General features: G+C 45.4%; 1 protein-coding gene across 4 annotated transcripts; it reads left to right on the top strand.

The window, feature by feature from the left end:
• On the top strand, nucleotides 1-17400 carry LOC139366533 (heat shock 70 kDa protein 4-like). 4 transcript variants are annotated; one of them, XM_071104140.1, is made up of 19 exons: nucleotides 1-307; nucleotides 880-937; nucleotides 1287-1427; nucleotides 1677-1799; nucleotides 1950-2049; nucleotides 2180-2313; nucleotides 2566-2810; nucleotides 4114-4190; nucleotides 4314-4465; nucleotides 4712-4818; nucleotides 5902-6035; nucleotides 6373-6575; nucleotides 6856-6957; nucleotides 7232-7387; nucleotides 12049-12174; nucleotides 12869-12976; nucleotides 14302-14421; nucleotides 15602-15763; nucleotides 16474-17400. In XM_071104140.1, the coding sequence occupies exons 1-19, from the start codon at nucleotides 201-203 to the stop codon at nucleotides 16681-16683; spliced, it is 2565 nt and encodes an 854-aa protein (XP_070960241.1). In that variant the 5' UTR covers nucleotides 1-200; the 3' UTR covers nucleotides 16684-17400. The 4 variants fall into 4 exon arrangements, with proteins under 4 accessions (XP_070960241.1, XP_070960243.1, XP_070960240.1 ...); XM_071104142.1 differs by having other exon boundaries at nucleotides 19-307; nucleotides 6868-6957; XM_071104139.1 differs by having other exon boundaries at nucleotides 19-307; nucleotides 4114-4199.
• Nucleotides 17401-17819: the final 419 nt, after the last annotated feature.

Below are 17819 nucleotides of genomic sequence, written 5' to 3'. Positions count from 1 at the left end.
AGCTTGTTCGAAGGCATCAACAATTTGCCGGCAAGTAGCGCACTCAGTTGCATTTTCATGGAACTAGGGTGGGGATAATGAATTAAACCAGAACGTACATTCAGTTTGCGGTCTGGTCTGTCCTATTTAGGGAATTAACTGTAAGCCTACTTTGTGCTTTTCCATAGTATTATCTGTTTATTAAGTAACATTTTGCGAAGATGTCTGTGGTAGGATTCGACGTCGGGTTTCTGAACTGCTATGTTGCGGTAGCTAGAGCCGGAGGAATAGAAACTGTAGCCAATGAATACAGCGATCGATGTACACCGTAAGTGACACTTATATCTGTATGTATTGTAATTTTGAACATGTTTGCCTCCTAAAGTGATTTGAGAAACTAGAAGGATTGGAACACATTTTGTGGCCTTGGCAGCAAGACAGACAAGGGAGGTGCGCCAGCCGGCTAATATTAGCCGAGCCGCGTTGCAACACAGCATGTTCATGTTATTGCTATCTAGAGAGATCCACCCATGACTTGTAAAAACGAGCAATCCTTCTACTCTGTTAGCTATTTGACCAATTAAACGTTACGGCATTTGACTTGTGATACCTTAACTTACATTCCCCACGGGGGGGGGGGGGGGGGGGTCATTTGTTTTAATGAAGTATGAATGGATGCATGACTGGGAGGAGGCCTGCAATCTCTCGACATCAATGGACTTGTTCATAGGAATCATTTGTATACTGCTCTGTATTACTAGCCAGCTAATAAAACGCATTTAGATGGGCAATTTAATACTACTGTGTTTTATCTTAGCTGGCGCTGTTATCTTATTACGGAAAGCACGGTGAAAACTGACAAGCATTTTACTGATGTTTATTCCGCTGTCATTCTTTCAGAGCATGCGTGTCATTTGGACCACGGAATCGATCTATTGGTGCAGCTGCAAAAAGCCAGGTATGTTTTAATAGAGGACGCCCTCTACTTGATTATTTATTTGACTGGTGACACATTGAGGGTGTGAATCTTCTAGCAAGTTATATGGTTTTCTGCTTATGCATAGAAATAGGGATTTCATAACCAGGCCAATATTTGATTACCTGATGGAACTATTAAAAACAGAAGATAATAATTATGCATTCATGTCCTCAAAGGACCCCAAATAAAACCACAGGGTCAATTTAGTCAGTCTTTTATATCTAAAGTATTTGATTGGGGATTTAAGCTATTCCATAATTTTCATTAATGTGAGATAATTATTTATTTTGCATAATGCAGCATCATTTCCCTGCTAATCCCAAATCAGGTCGTCACAAACTGCAAGAACACAGTCCAAGGGTTCAAGAGATTTCATGGCCGGGCGTTTTCTGACCCGTACATCCAGCGTTTGAAATCCAGCCTTGTTTACGACTTAGCGCAGATGCCTTCGGGCACCACTGGCATCAAGGTAAGGAGAGATAACAGTGACGATTAGTTCTCCTTAAAAAGCTGGGGAATACATGAGTAGGCTTAATGGAGAGAGAGAGATTACTCATCATCCTAGTCTAATCTGTAATCAACATAGATATTGGTTGTCTATCTATCTGTCTGTCTTTGTCGCATAATATTTTCACGTGTTATTCTGTATTGTACTCTACCTGTGTGAACCCCAAAAGCAATCATTTACGATGACAACTGGTGTCTGTGTGTCCTTTAGGTGATGTACATGGAGGAGGAGAAGGTGTTCAGCATTGAGCAGGTCACTGCCATGCTTCTGACCAAGATGAAGGAGACAGCTGAGCATGCACTGAAGAAACCTGTGGCTGACTGCGTGGTCTCTGTGAGTATCAATCTGCAGCGTGCTAGGTGTGCACTGGGCGCTACACTTTGCTAGAAGGACCAGGAATTTGGTCACATGACTAAAAGACCGGATGCGGAAAAACAATTTCTAGGCCTGCTGGCTAATCTCAGCCTGTATCATCCTCCCCAGGTCCCCTGCTACTACACGGACGCCGAGAGGAGATCAGTGGTGGACGCAGCACAGATCGCTGGACTCAACTGTCTGAGGCTGATGAATGAGACAACTGCAGGTATAGAGAGAGCTGTGTTGACCCCTAACAAAGTTAGTGTAGCTATTTAACTCAACCACACCTTATTGTTTGATATTAAGGTGATTTGCTCTTTCATAATAAAGAATGATTATGCATATCTTCCGTCCAGTGGCGTTGGCGTATGGAATCTATAAGCAGGACCTCCCTGCTCCAGAGGAGAAGCCCAGGATTGTGGTGTTTGTAGACATTGGACACTCTGGATACCAGACCTCTGTCTGTGCCTTCAACAAGGGCAAGCTAAAGGTAGGTGTATTTAATCAGGAGACAGAGGAGGCTATGGGGGTCATGCTGATTCTACAAAATAACCGTTTTTATTGAAAACTGAAATGTCCACAAAGAATTTATAGACAACTTCAATAACCTTTTGGCTATTAAACAAAACAAGTGCTCTAGTGCCTAGAGTTGTTCTGGCCAGGTTACATGGGCTCAGGAAAAATAATAATTAGTTTTTGCTCATATTCATGTTTTTTTTAATACCATTTTCGTATCCCTCAGGTTCTGGCGACGGCCTGCGACCCGGAGTTGGGCGGGAAGGACTTTGACGAGATGCTGGTGAGACACTTCTGTGAGGAGTTTGGGAAGAAGTACAAGCTGGACGTGAAGACCAAGCCCAGGGCTCTGGTCAGGCTCTACCAGGAGTGTGAGAAACTCAAGAAGCTGATGAGCGCTAACTCCTCAGACCTGCCCCTCAACATCGAGTGCTTTATGAATGACATTGACGTCTCTGGAAAACTCAACAGGTATAGTGTTTTGTGAGTCTATGAGATTGTTTTCTCAACTGAACACCTCGGAATGCAAGGCCGTGGTCCTTGATATAAACAGGTCTTTCATGATCTATTAGATGAGTCCTTATTTTGGTCTGTGGTGCAATGACCACATGACGAAGTTATGCTGAACAAAAATATAAATGCAACATGAAACAATTTCAAAGAGTTTACCGACTTACTGATTTCCTTATGAACTGTGAATTGAAATAAATTAATTAGGCCCTAATCAATGGATTTCACATGACTGGGAATACAGAGTCTGTTGGTCACAGATACCTTAAAAGAAATTGGTCTCACAATGGGCCTCAGGATCTCATCACGGTATTTTTGTGCATGCAAATTGCTATTGATAAAATACAATTGTGTTCATTGTCCATAGTTTATGCCTACCCATACCATAACCCCACCGCCACCATGGGGCACTCTGTTTCAGTACTTTGACATCAGCAAACCGCTCGCCCACACGACATCATACACATGGTCTGCGGTTGTGAGGCCGGTTGGTTGTACTGCCAAATTCTCTAAAACGACGTTGGAGGCGGCTTATGGTAGAGATATGAACATTCAATTATTTGGCAACAGCTCTGGTGGACATTCCTGCAATCAGCATGCCAATTGCACGCTCCCTAAAAACATGAGACATGTGTGGCGTTGTGTTGTGACAAAACTGCACATTTTAGATCAGCCTTTAATTGCCCCCAGCACAAGGTGCACCTGTGTCATGATCATGCCATTTATTCAGCTTCTTGATATGCCACACCTGTCAGGTGGATGGATTATCTTGGCAAAGGAGAAATGCTCACTAACAGGGATGTAAACCAATTTGTGCACAACCTTTGAGAGAAATAAGCTTTTTGTGCGGATGGAACATTTCATGGATCTTTTACACTAGTTGCATTTTATACTGTTGTTCAGTGTATTATTGTAAGTATAGTGACACCATAGAACGCATGGTGGTCCTTGACATCTGGTAGTTTTATCAGAGAAATTGCATGTTGATGATGCATACACATATGTAGGATCTTATTTGACCAGTTTCTCACAGCAGGAAAATAATCTTGCAGCAACATTTATAATTAATGGACATTTTGGCAGGGTTTGATAGATTTTTTTTATTTAGGGGAAATCAAGTGTGACATTTTTAGGTGAAAATTCCCAACTCTTTAGGAGCCTTTTTAAACCTTTTCTACACTACACGTTTGCATTTCCTGCTGTGCAAGAAGTTGCAACAACAGGGTGATCAAATGAAGGTCCTGCATGTGTATTTTCTCTCTAGGGTTCAGTTTGAGGAGATGTGTGCTGACGTTCTGGGCAGAGTGGAGGCACCACTGCACAACCTGATGGAGCAAGCCAGTGAGTATCGTAGGTTTGCATGTAGCATTACAATTGAGCATTATCTGTGTAGGCATATTGTCTTTTTATAGTTTTGAGTTATGTCAGTTCTGATTGGTGCCTTCCTGATTCCTGTCCAATCAGAACTGAAGAAGGAGGACATCTATGCGGTGGAAATAGTGGGCGGGGCATCCCGTATTCCGTCTGTCAAAGAGAGGATCAGTAGATTCTTTGGGAAGGAGCTGAGCACCACCCTGAATGCTGATGAGGCCGTGGCCAGAGGATGTGCCCTGCAGGTCTGATGATCTCTGTTTCCCCACTCCTGACCTTAACATGACCTTTTGAACATCCAGGATTTGCTCAGCAAATTAGAAAAGGAAACGTAGCCTCCAAACGCTTCTGTTACTATACTATGTAGTAATGATCGGGATTACAACGTTTATAGATATCATTCTTACCAGTAAGACCTAATTCTACTGGAGTATGGTGATGGAATAATGGTTTGCCTCGCTGCTAAGAATATCCCCTGTCTGCCTCCTCAGTGTGCAATCCTGTCCCCTGCTTTCAAAGTGCGTGAGTTCTCCATCACAGACGCAGTTGCTTACCCAATCTCTCTGAAATGGAACTCTGCTGCAGAGGAAGGCTTGAGGTAAACTACAATACCTATCTGGATTTATTATCACCTTGATTTATAGATTATTTTTTTGTGTGATAGCTTCATTGTAGTTATTTTAGTGCTAACTAGACTGTTGTGTGTTGTCCATTGTAGTTATTATACTGCTAGTAAACTAGACTGTTGTGTGTTGTCCATTGTAGTTATTTTACTGCTAGTAAACTAGGCTGTTATGTGTTGTCCATTGTAGTTATTTTACTGCTAGTAAACTAGACTGTTGTGTGTTGTCCATTGTAGTTATTTTACTGCTAGTAAACTAGACTGTTGTATGTGTTGTCCATTGTAGTTATTTTACTGCTAGTAAACTAGACTGTTGTGTGTGTTGTCCCATTGTAGTTATTTTACTGCTAGTAAACTAGGCTGTTATGTGTTGTCCATTGTAGTTATTTTACTGCTAGTAAACTAGACTGTTGTGTGTTGTCCATTGTAGTTATTTTACTGCTAGTAAACTAGACTGTTGTATGTGTTGTCCATTGTAGTTATTTTACTGCTAGTAAACTAGACTGTTGTGTGTGTTGTCCCATTGTAGTTATTTTACTGCTAGTAAACTAGGCTGTTATGTGTTGTCCATTGTAGTTATTTTACTGCTAGTAAACTAGACTGTTGTGTGTGTTGTCCATTGTAGTTATTTTACTGCTAGTAAACTAGGCTGTTATGTGTTGTCCATTGTAGTTATTTTACTGCTAGTAAACTAGACTGTTGTGTGTGTTGTCCCATTGTAGTTATTTTACTGCTAGTAAACTAGGCTGTTGTGTGTGTTGTCCATTGTAGTTATTTTACTGCTAGTAAACTAGGCTGTTATGTGTTGTCCATTGTAGTTATTTTACTGCTAGTAAACTAGACTGTTATGTGTGTTGTCCATTGTAGTTATTTTACTGCTAGTAAACTAGGCTGTTATGTGTTGTCCATTGTAGTTATTTTACTGCTAGTAAACTAGACTGTTATGTGTTGTCCATTGTAGTTATTTTACTGCTAGTAAACTAGGCTGTTATGTGTGTTGTCCATTGTAGTTATTTTACTGCTAGTAAACTAGACTGTTATGTGTGTTGTCCATTGTAGCGATTGCGAGGTATTCCCAAAGAACCATGCTGCACCCTTCTCCAAAGTGTTGACTTTCTACCGGAGGGAGCCTTTCTCTCTGGAAGCCTACTACAACACCCCCAACGAGCTGCCGTACCCCGACCCCACCATAGGTATGTACACGGCGTTGACTCCACTATGAACAACGCTCCTGTGGGTCCTTTTCTGTCTGCCAACAGTGTCTTCTATAGAAACGTAGTCAGTTATGCATCATAGCAGCAATGGCCTGTTGACCACAGTTTGCAGTATGAAGCTTATCATCGACTTGCCCATTGATTTTTGTATATATTTATTTGTTGTTGTTTATAACTGTTTTTGTCAAGTGTCAGTAATGTAAGTTTCCCCCTAAGGGGACAATACATTATAGCTCAGTTTGTCATCAGCATTTCCTGTCACATGTACCGACTATGTGCCATTACCACCTTTTATTTCCTGTGTCCTTTCCTATAGGTCAGTTTGTGATCCAGAAGGTGGTGCCCCAGGCGTCTGGGGAGAGCTCCAAGGTCAAGGTGAAGGTGAGGGTCAACATCCACGGCATCTTCAGCGTCTCCTCAGCCTCGCTGGTGGAGGTCCAGAAGGCCGAGGAAGGAGAGGAGCCCATGGACACAGAACAGCAGGCAACACCAGAGAAGGAGGAAGAGAAGGAGGAAGAGGTGATTGTTAACACACCTATTCATTCACATTTTATGTTGCTTTTAAACATTTTTTTTTAAACCAAAGTGTCTTATTCAATATTCACTACACAGACAATTACAATTAACTTTCCAAACCAGAGTCCAATGAAAGCTAGGCCTACAAATGCGCTATTAAACCACACAACCTTTTGGAAGAGGGGATTCAGTTAGATACACTACTATATTTTGATGTTATGTGTGTCTGTCCAATCATTGGGCAGAGATGTGGCGTTAATGAAGTGACCTGCTCTCTCTGCAGGGCAACATGCAGACTGACCAGAATGAGACAAAGGCCCAAGGAGATGGACAGAAAGAGGCAGAAGAGGAGAAGACGACGCCGCCGGAGAATGAGGAGATGGAGGTTATATTGCATACGACACATTTGACATCTATGATCCTAACGTTTATGGTAGCATTCTGCACTTTCTGTCCCGGAGGACTGCAGTTTGTACAGACTTAGACAAAAGCAAGTAGCCTGGTCCCAGGTCAGTTTGTGTTGTCTTGCCAACGACCAGCTGACCAGACAGAACAAACCCATCTCAGGGGCAGGCTGAAAAACGCTCACCGGGAGTGAAGGGCACTACTTTATGGATATTTAGTCTTAATGATGCTGTTTCCCTCTCCTCTCTCCCCAGACCTCCCCAGAGGAGAGTAAGACCGAGAAGAAGTCTGACCTGCCTCCCCAGGCCAAGAAGCCCAAAGTTAAGACAAAAGTCTTGGAGCTTCCCATTGAGAACAGCCCTCAGTGGGAGCTGGCCGTCGACATGCTCAACCTCTTTGTAGAAAATGAGGTAATTCAACCGGACATCGCTGGATTGGTTTTTATGTTCAGCTGTTGTTTCTTCCTACCGCTATCCTCTCTTACTGCTATCCTCTCCTACTGCTATCCTCTCTTACTGCTATCCTCTCCTACTGCTATCCTCTCTTACTGCTATCCTCTCTTACTGCTATCCTCTCTTACTGCTATCCTCTCTTACTGCTATCCTCTCCTACTGCTATCCTCTCTTACTGCTATCCTCTCTTACTGCTATCCTCTCTTACTGCTATCCTCTCCTACTGCTATCCTCTCCTACTGCTATCCTCTCTTACTGCTATCCTCTCTTACTGCTATCCTCTCTTACTGCTATCCTCTCTTACTGCTATCCTCTCTTACTGCTATCCTCTCTTACTGCTATCCTCTCTTACTGCTATCCTCTCTTACTGCTATCCTCTCTTACTGCTATCCTCTCTTACCGCTATCCTCTCTTACCGCTACCCTCTCTTACCGCTACCCTCTCTTACCGCTATCCTCTCTTACTACCGCTATCCTCTCTTACCGCTATCCTCTCTTACCGCTATCCTCTCTTACCGCTATCCTCTCTTACCGCTACCCTCTCTTACCGCTATCCTCTCTTACCGCTATCCTCTCTTACCGCTATCCTCTCTTACCGCTATCCTCTCTTACCGCTATCCTCTCTTACCGCTACTTACCGCTATCCTCTCTTACCGCTATCCTCTCTTACCGCTATCCTCTCTTACCGCTATCCTCTCTTACTATCCTCTCTTACCGCTATCCTCTCTTACCGCTATCCTCTCTTACCGCTACTCCTCTCTTACCGCTACCCTCTCTTACCGCTACCCTCTCTTACCGCTACCCTCTCTTACCGCTACCCTCTCTTACCGCTACCCTCTCTTACCGCTACCCTCTCTTACCGCTACCCTCTCTTACCGCTATCCTCTCTTACCGCTACCCTCTCTTACCGCTATCCTCTCTTACCGCTATCCTCTCTTACCGCTATCCTCTCTTACCGCTATCCTCTCTTACCGCTATCCTCTCTTACCGCTATCCTCTCTTACCGCTATCCTCTCTTACCGCTATCCTCTCTTACCGCTATCCTCTCTTACCGCTATCCTCTCTTACGCTATCCTCTCTTACCGCTATCCTCTCTTACCGCTATCCTCTCTTACCGCTACCCTCTCTTACCGCTATCCTCTCTTACCGCTATCCTCTCTTACCGCTATCCTCTCTTACCGCTATCCTCTCTTACCGCTATCCTCTCTTACCGCTATCCTCTCTTACCGCTACCCTCTCTTACCGCTACCCTCTCTTACCGCTATCCTCTCTTACCGCTACCCTCTCTTACCGCTACCCTCTCTTACCGCTACCCTCTCTTACCGCTATCCTCTCTTACCGCTATCCTCTCTTACCGCTATCCTCTCTTACCGCTATCCTCTCTTACCGCTACCCTCTCTTACCGCTACCCTCTCTTACCGCTACCCTCTCTTACCGCTACCCTCTCTTACCGCTATCCTCTCTTACCGCTATCCTCTCTTACCGCTATCCTCTCTTACCGCTATCCTCTCTTACCGCTATCCTCTCTTACCGCTATCCTCTCTTACCGCTATCCTCTCTTACGCTATCCTCTCTTACCGCTATCCTCTCTTACCGCTATCCTCTCTTACCGCTACCCTCTCTTACCGCTACCCTCTCTTACCGCTATCCTCTCTTACCGCTATCCTCTCTACCGCTATCCTCTCTTACCGCTATCCTCTCTTACCGCTATCCTCTCTTACCGCTATCCTCTCTTACCGCTATCCTCTCTTACCGCTATCCTCTCTTACCGCTACCCTCTCTTACCGCCACCCTCTCTTACCGCCATCCTCTCTTACCGCCATCCTCTCTTACCGCTATCCTCTCTTACCGCTATCCTCTCTTACCGCCATCCTCTCTTACCGCCATCCTCTCTTACCGCCATCCTCTCTTACCGCTATCCTCTCTTACCGCCATCCTCTCTTACCGCCATCCTCTCTTACCGCTATCCTCTCTTACTGCCATCCTCTCTTACTGCCATCCTCTCTTGCCATCCTCTCTTACTGCCATCCTCTCTTACTGCCATCCTCTCTTACTGCCATCCTCTCTTACTGCTATCCTCTCTTACCGCTATCCTCTCTTACCGCTATCCTCTCTTACCGCTATCCTCTCTTACCGCTATCCTCTCTTACCGCTATCCTCTCTTACCGCTATCCTCTCTTACCGCTATCCTCTCTTACCGCTATCCTCTCTTACCGCTACCCTCTCTTACCGCTACCCTCTCTTACCGCTACCCTCTCTTACCGCTACCCTCTCTTACCGCTACCCTCTCTTACCGCTACCCTCTCTTACCGCTACCTCTCTTACCGCTACCCTCTCTTACCGCTACCCTCTCTTACTGCTACCCTCTCTTACCGCTATCCTCTCTTACCGCTACCCTCTCTTACCGCTATCCTCTCTTACCGCTATCCTCTCTTACCGCTACCCTCTCTTACCGCTATCCTCTCTTACCGCTATCCTCTCTTACCGCTATCCTCTCTTACCTGCTATCCTCTCCCTCTCTTACTGCTATCTCTACTGCTATCCTCTCTTACCGCTATCCTCTCTTACCGCTATCCTCTCTTACCGCTATCCTCTCTTACCGCTATCCTCTCTTACCGCTATCCTCTCTTACCGCTATCCTCTCTTACCGCTACTCTTACCGCTACCCTCTCTTACCGCTATCCTCTCTTACCGCTATCCTCTCTTACCGCTATCCTCTCTTACCGCTATCCTACCGCTACCCTCTCTTACCGCTACCCTCTCTTACTGCTACCGCTACCCTCTCTTACCGCTACCCTCTCTTACCGCTATCCTCTCTTACCGCTATCCTCTCTTACCGCTATCCTCTCTTACTGCTATCCTCTCTTACCGCTATCCTCTCTTACCGCTATCCTCCTCTCTCTTACCGCTATCCTCTCTTACCGCTATCCTCTCTTACCGCTACCGCTCCTCTCTTACCGCTATCCTCTCTTACCGCTATCCTCTCTTACCGCTATCCTCTCTTACCGCTATCCTCTCTTACCGCTATCCTCTCTTACCGCTATCCTCTCTTACCGCTATCCTCTCTTACTGCTATCCTCTCTTACTGCTATCCTCTCTTACTGCTATCCTCTCTTACTGCTATCCTCTCTTACTGCTATCCTCTCTTACCGCTACCCTCTCGCTACCGCTACCGCTACCCTCTCTTACCGCTATCCTCTCTTACCGCTATTCTCTCTTACCGCTACCCTCTCTACCGCTATCCTCTCTTACCGCTATCCTCTCTTACCGCTATCCTCTCTTACTGCTATCCTCTCTTACTGCTATCCTCTCTTACTGCTACCCTCTCTTACCGCTACCCTCTCTTACCGCTACCCTCTCTTACCGCTACCCTCTCTTACCGCTACCCTCTCTTACCGCTATCCTCTCTTACCGCTATCCTCTCTTACCGCTATCCTCTCTTACTGCTATCCTCTCTTACCGCTATCCTCTCTTACCGCTATCCTCTCTTACCGCTATCCTACCGCTATCCTCTTACTTACCGCTATCCTCTCTTACCGCTATCCTCTCTTACCGCTATCCTCTCTTACCGCTACCCTCTCTTACCGCTACCCTCTCTTACTGCTACCCTCTCTTACCGCTACCCTCTCTTACCGCTACCCTCTCTTACCGCTATCCTCCTCTCTACCGCTATCCTCTCTTACCGCTATCCTCCCTCTCTTACCGCTACCCTCTCTTACCGCCACCCTCTCTTACCGCCATCCTCTCTTACCGCCATCCTCTCTTACCGCCATCCTCTCTTACCGCTATCCTCTCTTACCGCTACCGCCATCCTCTCTTACCGCTACCGCCATCCTCTCTTACCGCCATCCTCTCTTACCGCCATCCTCTCTTACCGCTATCCTCTCTTACCGCTATCCTCTCTTACCGCTATCCTCTCTTACCGCTATCCTCTCTTACCGCTATCCTCTCTTACCGCTATCCTCTCTTACCGCTATCCTCTCTTACCGCTATCCTCTCTTACCGCTACCCTCTCTTACCGCTACCCTCTCTTACCGCTACCCTCTCTTACCGCTACCCTCTCTTACCGCTACCCTCTCTTACCGCTACCCTCTCTTACCGCTATCCTCTCTTACCGCTATCCTCTCTTACCGCTATCCTCTCTTACCGCTATCCTCTCTTACCGCTATCCTCTCTTACTGCTATCCTCTCTTACTGCTATCCTCTCTTACTGCTATCCTCTCTTACCGCTACCCTCTCTTACCGCTACCCTCTCTTACCGCTACCCTCTCTTACCGCTACCCTCTCTTACCGCTACCCTCTCTTACCGCTACCCTCTCTTACCGCTACCGCTATCCTCTCTTACCGCTACCGCTATCCTCTCTTACTGCTACCCTCTCTTACTGCTATCCTCTCTTACTGCTATCCTCTCTTACTGCTATCCTCTCTTACTGCTACCCTCTCTTACTGCTATCCTCTCTTACCGCTACCCTCTCTATCTTTGTTATCTTTCTGTCTGTTCTGTATTCTTCCGGCTGTTTCTATATACTTATATTTGACATGATTCTCTCTGTGTTTTGAGTCGTGCTTAAAGAGTGTTCTGTGGTAACTGGAAGTGGTTGATTTTGTCTGTTTCGACAGGGTAAAATGATCATGCAGGACAAGCTGGAGAAGGAGAGGAACGACGCTAAGAACTACGTGGAGGAGTATGTGTACGACATGAGGGACAAACTTCACGGCAGGCTGGAGAAATTCGTCAGTGAAGCTGTGAGTACTGTGTCTGACATTAGCTGCCCATGAAACACCCAGCAGGTTTCTTAATGGGATACGTTGGGACTGTGTCAGTGAAGCTGTGAGTACTGTGTCTGGCATTAGCTGCCCATGAAACACCCAGCAGGTTTCTTAAAGGGATACGTTGGGACTGTGTCAGTGAAGCTGTGAGTACTGTGTCTGGCATTAGCTGCCCATGAAACACCCAGCAGGTTTCTTAAAGGGATACGTTGGGACTGTGTCAGTGAAGCTTTGAGTACTGTGTCTGGCATTAGCTGCCCATGAAACACCCAGCAGGTTTCTTAAAGGGATACGTTGGGACTTTGTCAGTGAAGCCCTGTAACTACTTCCCTACAGTCAGATGACCTCATGGAAGTAGATAAATGACTTCTTTGCCAAAATCCTGAAGTATCCCTTTAGCAACAAGATATAAAGGACTTTATAATACTGTCTATCAGAATTGTATTCTTTGTAATATGTTTAAATGTCATCCATTGCGTACTGTATGTTAATGACAGTATGTTGAATTTGAATGGTGTAGGATGGGATAACCTGTCTTTAACTGAATGTTAATGCCTGTGGTGTAGGATGGGATACCCTGTCTTTAACTGAATGTTAATGCCTGTGGTGTAGGATCGGGATACCCTGTCTTTAACTGAATGTTAATGCCTGTGTTTTGACTGTGGTGTAGGACCGGGATATCCTGTCATTACAACTGGAGGACACAGAGAACTGGCTGTATGAAGACGGAGAGGACCAACCTAAACAACAGTACATCGACAAACTGGCCGTGCTGAAGGTAAAGCTTAGTGTTATACACTGTCACTGTGGTACAGTCTCCCACACCCTAATTAGTCCCAGGTAATGTTATATGTATTATAGTCACACCGGCATGCATTGTTTGAAGCTCAGTGTTAAATTAAAATCTCCCTACCATCATATCTAAGCCAGTATGACACCGACGTTGATGACAAATCAACTTGATTGGAGGTACACAACACACTCCCGTGCCTCTCGCCATGAGCCGTCCGGCCGTTAACCAAGAACCAGATACCTGATTTTTTTACAGGGTTGTTAGCAATTGAGTTTTCAGAGTATTTTCTGCGCCTACCTAGCTCAAATCCTAGACGTCCGATGACCACTAGGTTCCCTGCCGCCCGTTTTAAGAGCGTTGGACTAGTAACCGGAAGGTTGCAAGATCGAATCCCCGAGCTGACTAGGTAAAAATCTGTCGTTCTGCCCCTGAACAAGGCAGTTAACCCACCGTTCCTAGGCTGTCATTGAAAATGAGAAATTGTTCTTAACTGACTTGTAAAATAAAAAAAACGAGACTATAGCGTCCGTAAAGTGAAAATAATGTCGGATTGACTTAAGTTTGACGATGTAACAGTTTTTATTACATAATGTATCTCTCTCACGTGAACATTTCCGTCCATTAATAACCAACGATGTGCTACCTTTTTGTTGTTGTTGTAGCATTTCTGACAATGCTAACATTTCCAGCCGAGTTCTATCTAACAGGGTTGAGCAACTCTGTTGCTCGGCAACAACACAGCTGCTGCTGCCTGCAACAGGCTGCCAGTCATAAGAAGTGGCTAAGAACAAAACTAGGCTACTGATAACTTAAATACCACCATATAACTAGTTGAGGTTAATTAACAAATGCAAACATGTATATTTTGATTAGCTAGGTAGCTAGCCGACATTACCTACTCTGTTTTTACAATGTTTGAATGCTAAGCAATCGGCAAACACATTGTTTGAAGTACAATATACCAACATAGCTACTGTAGTAGGTCAAATCTGTGTGCTGGAAAACCTTGGTAGAGCGTGGGTGGAGTAGGCACTGTGCTCATGTGAAATGTCATTTTTCGGCTTCAGACCAATGACTACTTCTCACATAAAATGTTAGTTTTTAATTGTCATTATGAGTTAAAGTCCTGCCAAGTCAATTGTGTGTTCCGCAAATGTCTGTTATATTTCGACAAGCAGATGAAAGTAGCATCACCAAATTTTTAAAAAGGAGTTTAATTGCTATGAAAATGACTAGTTTCCTCCTCATTCTAGTTCAAACAGGTTGTATTATCAAGTGTTTCTGACGTAAGTGTTGTCTGCTGTCTCCAGAAACTGGGCCAGCCTATCCAGGAGAGGTACATGGAGTCTGAGGAAAGACCCAGAGCCTTTGATGACATGGGGAAACAGATCCAGATGTACATGAAGATCGTTGAAGCTTATAAAACCAAGGTACCGCTGCCCTTATACACCCAGGGTACCGCTGCCCTTATACACTCAGGGTACCGCTGCCCCAATACACCCGGGGTACCGCTGCCCTTATACACCCGGGGTACCGCTGCCCCTATACACCCGGGGTACCGCTGCCCCTATACACCCGGGGCACCGCTGCCCCAATACACCCGGGGCACCGCTGCCCCTATACACCCGGGGCACCGCTGCCCCAATACACCCGGGGCACCGCTGCCCCAATACACCCGGGGCACCGCTGCCCCAATACACCCGGGGCACCGCTGCCCCAGAGGTATAGAAGTAATGACACATTGGACTCATAATGCTCCATAGAAATACAACAATCATTCTTAAACTATTGCAAATATCAGAAGTTGACAATGGTTGCATTTCAGGAATGACCAAATGTGTTTTGTATTATGCTACTAAATGGACGTAATATACATAATTATTATGGGGCGGCAGGGAGCCTAGTGGTTAGAGGAGGCAGGGAGCCTAGTGGTTAGAGGAGGCAGGGAGCCTAGTGGTTAGAGGAGGCAGGGAGCCTAGTGGTTAGAGGAGGCAGGGAGCCTAGTGGTTAGAGGAGGCAGGGAGCCTAGTGGTTAGAGGAGGCAGGGAGCCTAGTGGTTAGAGGAGGCAGGGAGCCTAGTGGTTAGAGGAGGCAGGGAGCCTAGTGGTTAGAGCGTTGGACTAGCAACCGAAAAGTTGCTAGATTGAATCCCCGAGCTGACAAGGTAATCTTATTGGAGCACAATCGAACATTTCTGCAGAGACCTGAAAATAGCTGTGCAGCGACGCTCCCCATCCAACCTGACAGAGCTTGAGAGGATCTGTAGAGAAGAATGGGAGAAACTCCCCAAATACAGAAGTACCAAGCTTGTAGCGTCATACCCAAGAAGACTCGAGGCTGTAATCACTGTCAAAGGTGCTTCAACAAAGTACTGAGTAAAGGGTCTGGGTACTTATGTAAATGTGATTATTTTATTTATACATTTGCAGAAATGTCTTCCCCTGTTTTGCTTTGTTGTTATGGGGTATTGTGTGTAAATTGATGAGGGGGAAAATCCATTTTAGAATAAGGCTGTAACTTTACAAAATGTGGAATGAATCACATGGTCTGAATACTTTCAGAATGCACTGTATATTAGATGGTTCCTTTGCTTGTCTTTCCATTCCCCAGGAGGAGCAGTATGACCATCTGGACCAGGAAGAGATCAACAAGGTGGATAAGATGGTGAACGAAGCCATGATCTGGCTGAACAGCAAGATGAACCAGCAGAGTAAACTGAGCTTGACTGTGGAGCCTGCTGTTAGAGTCCGAGAGATACAGGACAAGACTAAGGTGGGACTTACTACCTACAGTACTGCTAACTACCTACAGTACTGGTAACTTACAACTAACTACAGTACTGCTAACAATTCCTTTACCGCTGGCTGTCTGCAGTGGCGCTGGCTGTCTGCAGCGGCGCTGGCTAACTGCTAATACTGTTAGTCAGAGAGATACAGGTTAGAACAGCTACAGTACTAACTGTTAGATGTTTTGATATTCTAACAAAAATATAAACTTGCGGTTACTGCTTATGAATTCAACATTGGTGTGTTATGAAGTCCTTATGTAGGAATCCTTCTAGTGAAGCGTTACCCAACCTTGCAACCAAGCTACAGTATACTGTCAATATTGCCTTTTGATCATGATTATCATTCTACTACTGTAATACTGCATGCCGGCATTCTGCTTATCCAACTTAACACTGCTTGTGTAACAGTATAGACTTTACGTCCGTCCCTTCGCCCCGACTTGGGCGCGAACCAGGAACGCTCTGCACACATCAATCAACAGTCACCCTCGAAGCATCGTTATCCATCGCTCCACAAAAGCCACGGCCCTTGCAAAGCAAAGGGGAACTACTACTTCAAGGGCTCAGAGCGAGTGACGTCACCGATTGAAACGCTACCAGCGCGCACCACCGCTAACTAGCTAGCCGTTTCACATCGGCTACACTTGCACAGTTATTTGTAACTTTCACTCTTCCTACTATTTCCTCTCAATAGGAGCTGTACTCTTCCTGCAACCCCATCGTGACCAAGCCCAAGCCCAAGGTGGAGCTGCCTAAAGACAACAAGGCAGGGGAACAGAATGGACCAGTCAACGGCCAGGAGAAAGCCCCAGCAGAGGGCACCGAGAAGGGGACCGCCGACAGCACAGGCAACCCCCCCTCCACGGAATCCACGGAACCTAGACCTGACATGGACCTTGACTAAGCGGACACAGACAGCAACCAGTGTCTCATCTCCCAGGGGCTGTGTGTTCATCTGAAAAGTGTCTCCTTTCATGTTTCCTTGTCACCTTCCCCTTTCAGACCTGATAGGACTGGATAGATGAGTTCAACTAAGCATTATGGGGGGGAAACAACCTCTACCTGAATGGTCTACCAAAAGGCATGCTGGATATATTAACTACAGTACTGTAGCACATTGCTCATGTCTTATCTATCTTGTCAGATCTGTTGAGATAAGGAAGGAATCAACCTAGGCAGCAAGGGAAGGAGGCATGGTGATGAGATTGAGACGCAGCCCAGAGCTACTAGTGGAGTGTCAACTATTTTGGCTTTGTCTGAAATGGCTCCCTATTTACTATATAGTGCACTACGTTTGACCAGTGTCCATATGGTCCTGGTCAAAAGTAGTGCACTATATAGGGAATAGGGTGCCATTTCAGATGTTGCCATTCACTCCACATGTCAATGCAGGCGGCGTACTGTAATTTCGGCACATTTACCCCTAGTACCTGATGAAAATGATGGTGTATTTCTGCTGCCAATAGCATGCCCATTATTTTATTGCTGATATAAAATGTAAAGAAGCCAACTGCAATAAGCCTGTTACAATGAGCGCTGCATGATGGTGTTTCTGTTGTGTGCTCTCCAACTGGTCCAGGTCATTGTTGCAATTTGGTTTTAATAAAGTTATTGAAAATTGCTTCATGTAGCCCTTATTTGAGCATTTTAGAGGAATGCCGTTTCGTTCTCAGGCTATATTTTGACAAGCCCAAAGGCCGGCAGATGGCGATATTGAGTCGTTTCAATTTCGCCATCTACCGGCCTGGCCTATATTTGGACGATGTATGGATATCTAGAGAATTATTTTTTCTTTTTTCTCCCCCCTGATTTATTAAACGTTACCAATGCATAAATGCAATGAAAAAGGTTTCACTCATCTGTCAAATAACGACTGCAGTTATTCAGTATAATACGCTACTTTAATTATAAGTAATTTTACAATTATATCTAAAACCTGCTCCGGCTATCACGTGCCGGCTATCACCCAGTTACTCAACCATGCACCTTAGAGGCTGCTCCCCTATATACTTTAATAAACATACTGCTTTACTCATTCCA

Source organism: Oncorhynchus clarkii, chromosome 14, assembly GCF_045791955.1.
Source record: "Oncorhynchus clarkii lewisi isolate Uvic-CL-2024 chromosome 14, UVic_Ocla_1.0, whole genome shotgun sequence".
NCBI lineage: Eukaryota > Metazoa > Chordata > Actinopteri > Salmoniformes > Salmonidae > Oncorhynchus > Oncorhynchus clarkii.
The sequence above is the reverse complement of the archived record's forward strand: the minus strand, read 5'-3'. Positions and strand labels throughout refer to the sequence as shown.

What these genes read in the sequence shown, in the direction of transcription:
- LOC139366533 (XM_071104139.1), top strand. Translation starts at nt 201, where the DNA reads ATGTCTGTGGTAGGATTCGACGTCGGGTTTCTGAACTGCTATGTTGCG. An exon ending in GCTGCAGAGGAAGGCTTGAG is followed by an intron (nt 4,819 to 5,901) that starts GTAAACTACAAT and finishes TGTCCATTGTAG; the next exon opens with CGATTGCGAGGTATTCCCAA. An exon ending in CGGAGAATGAGGAGATGGAG is followed by an intron (nt 6,958 to 7,231) that starts GTTATATTGCAT and finishes CTCTCTCCCCAG; the next exon opens with ACCTCCCCAGAGGAGAGTAA.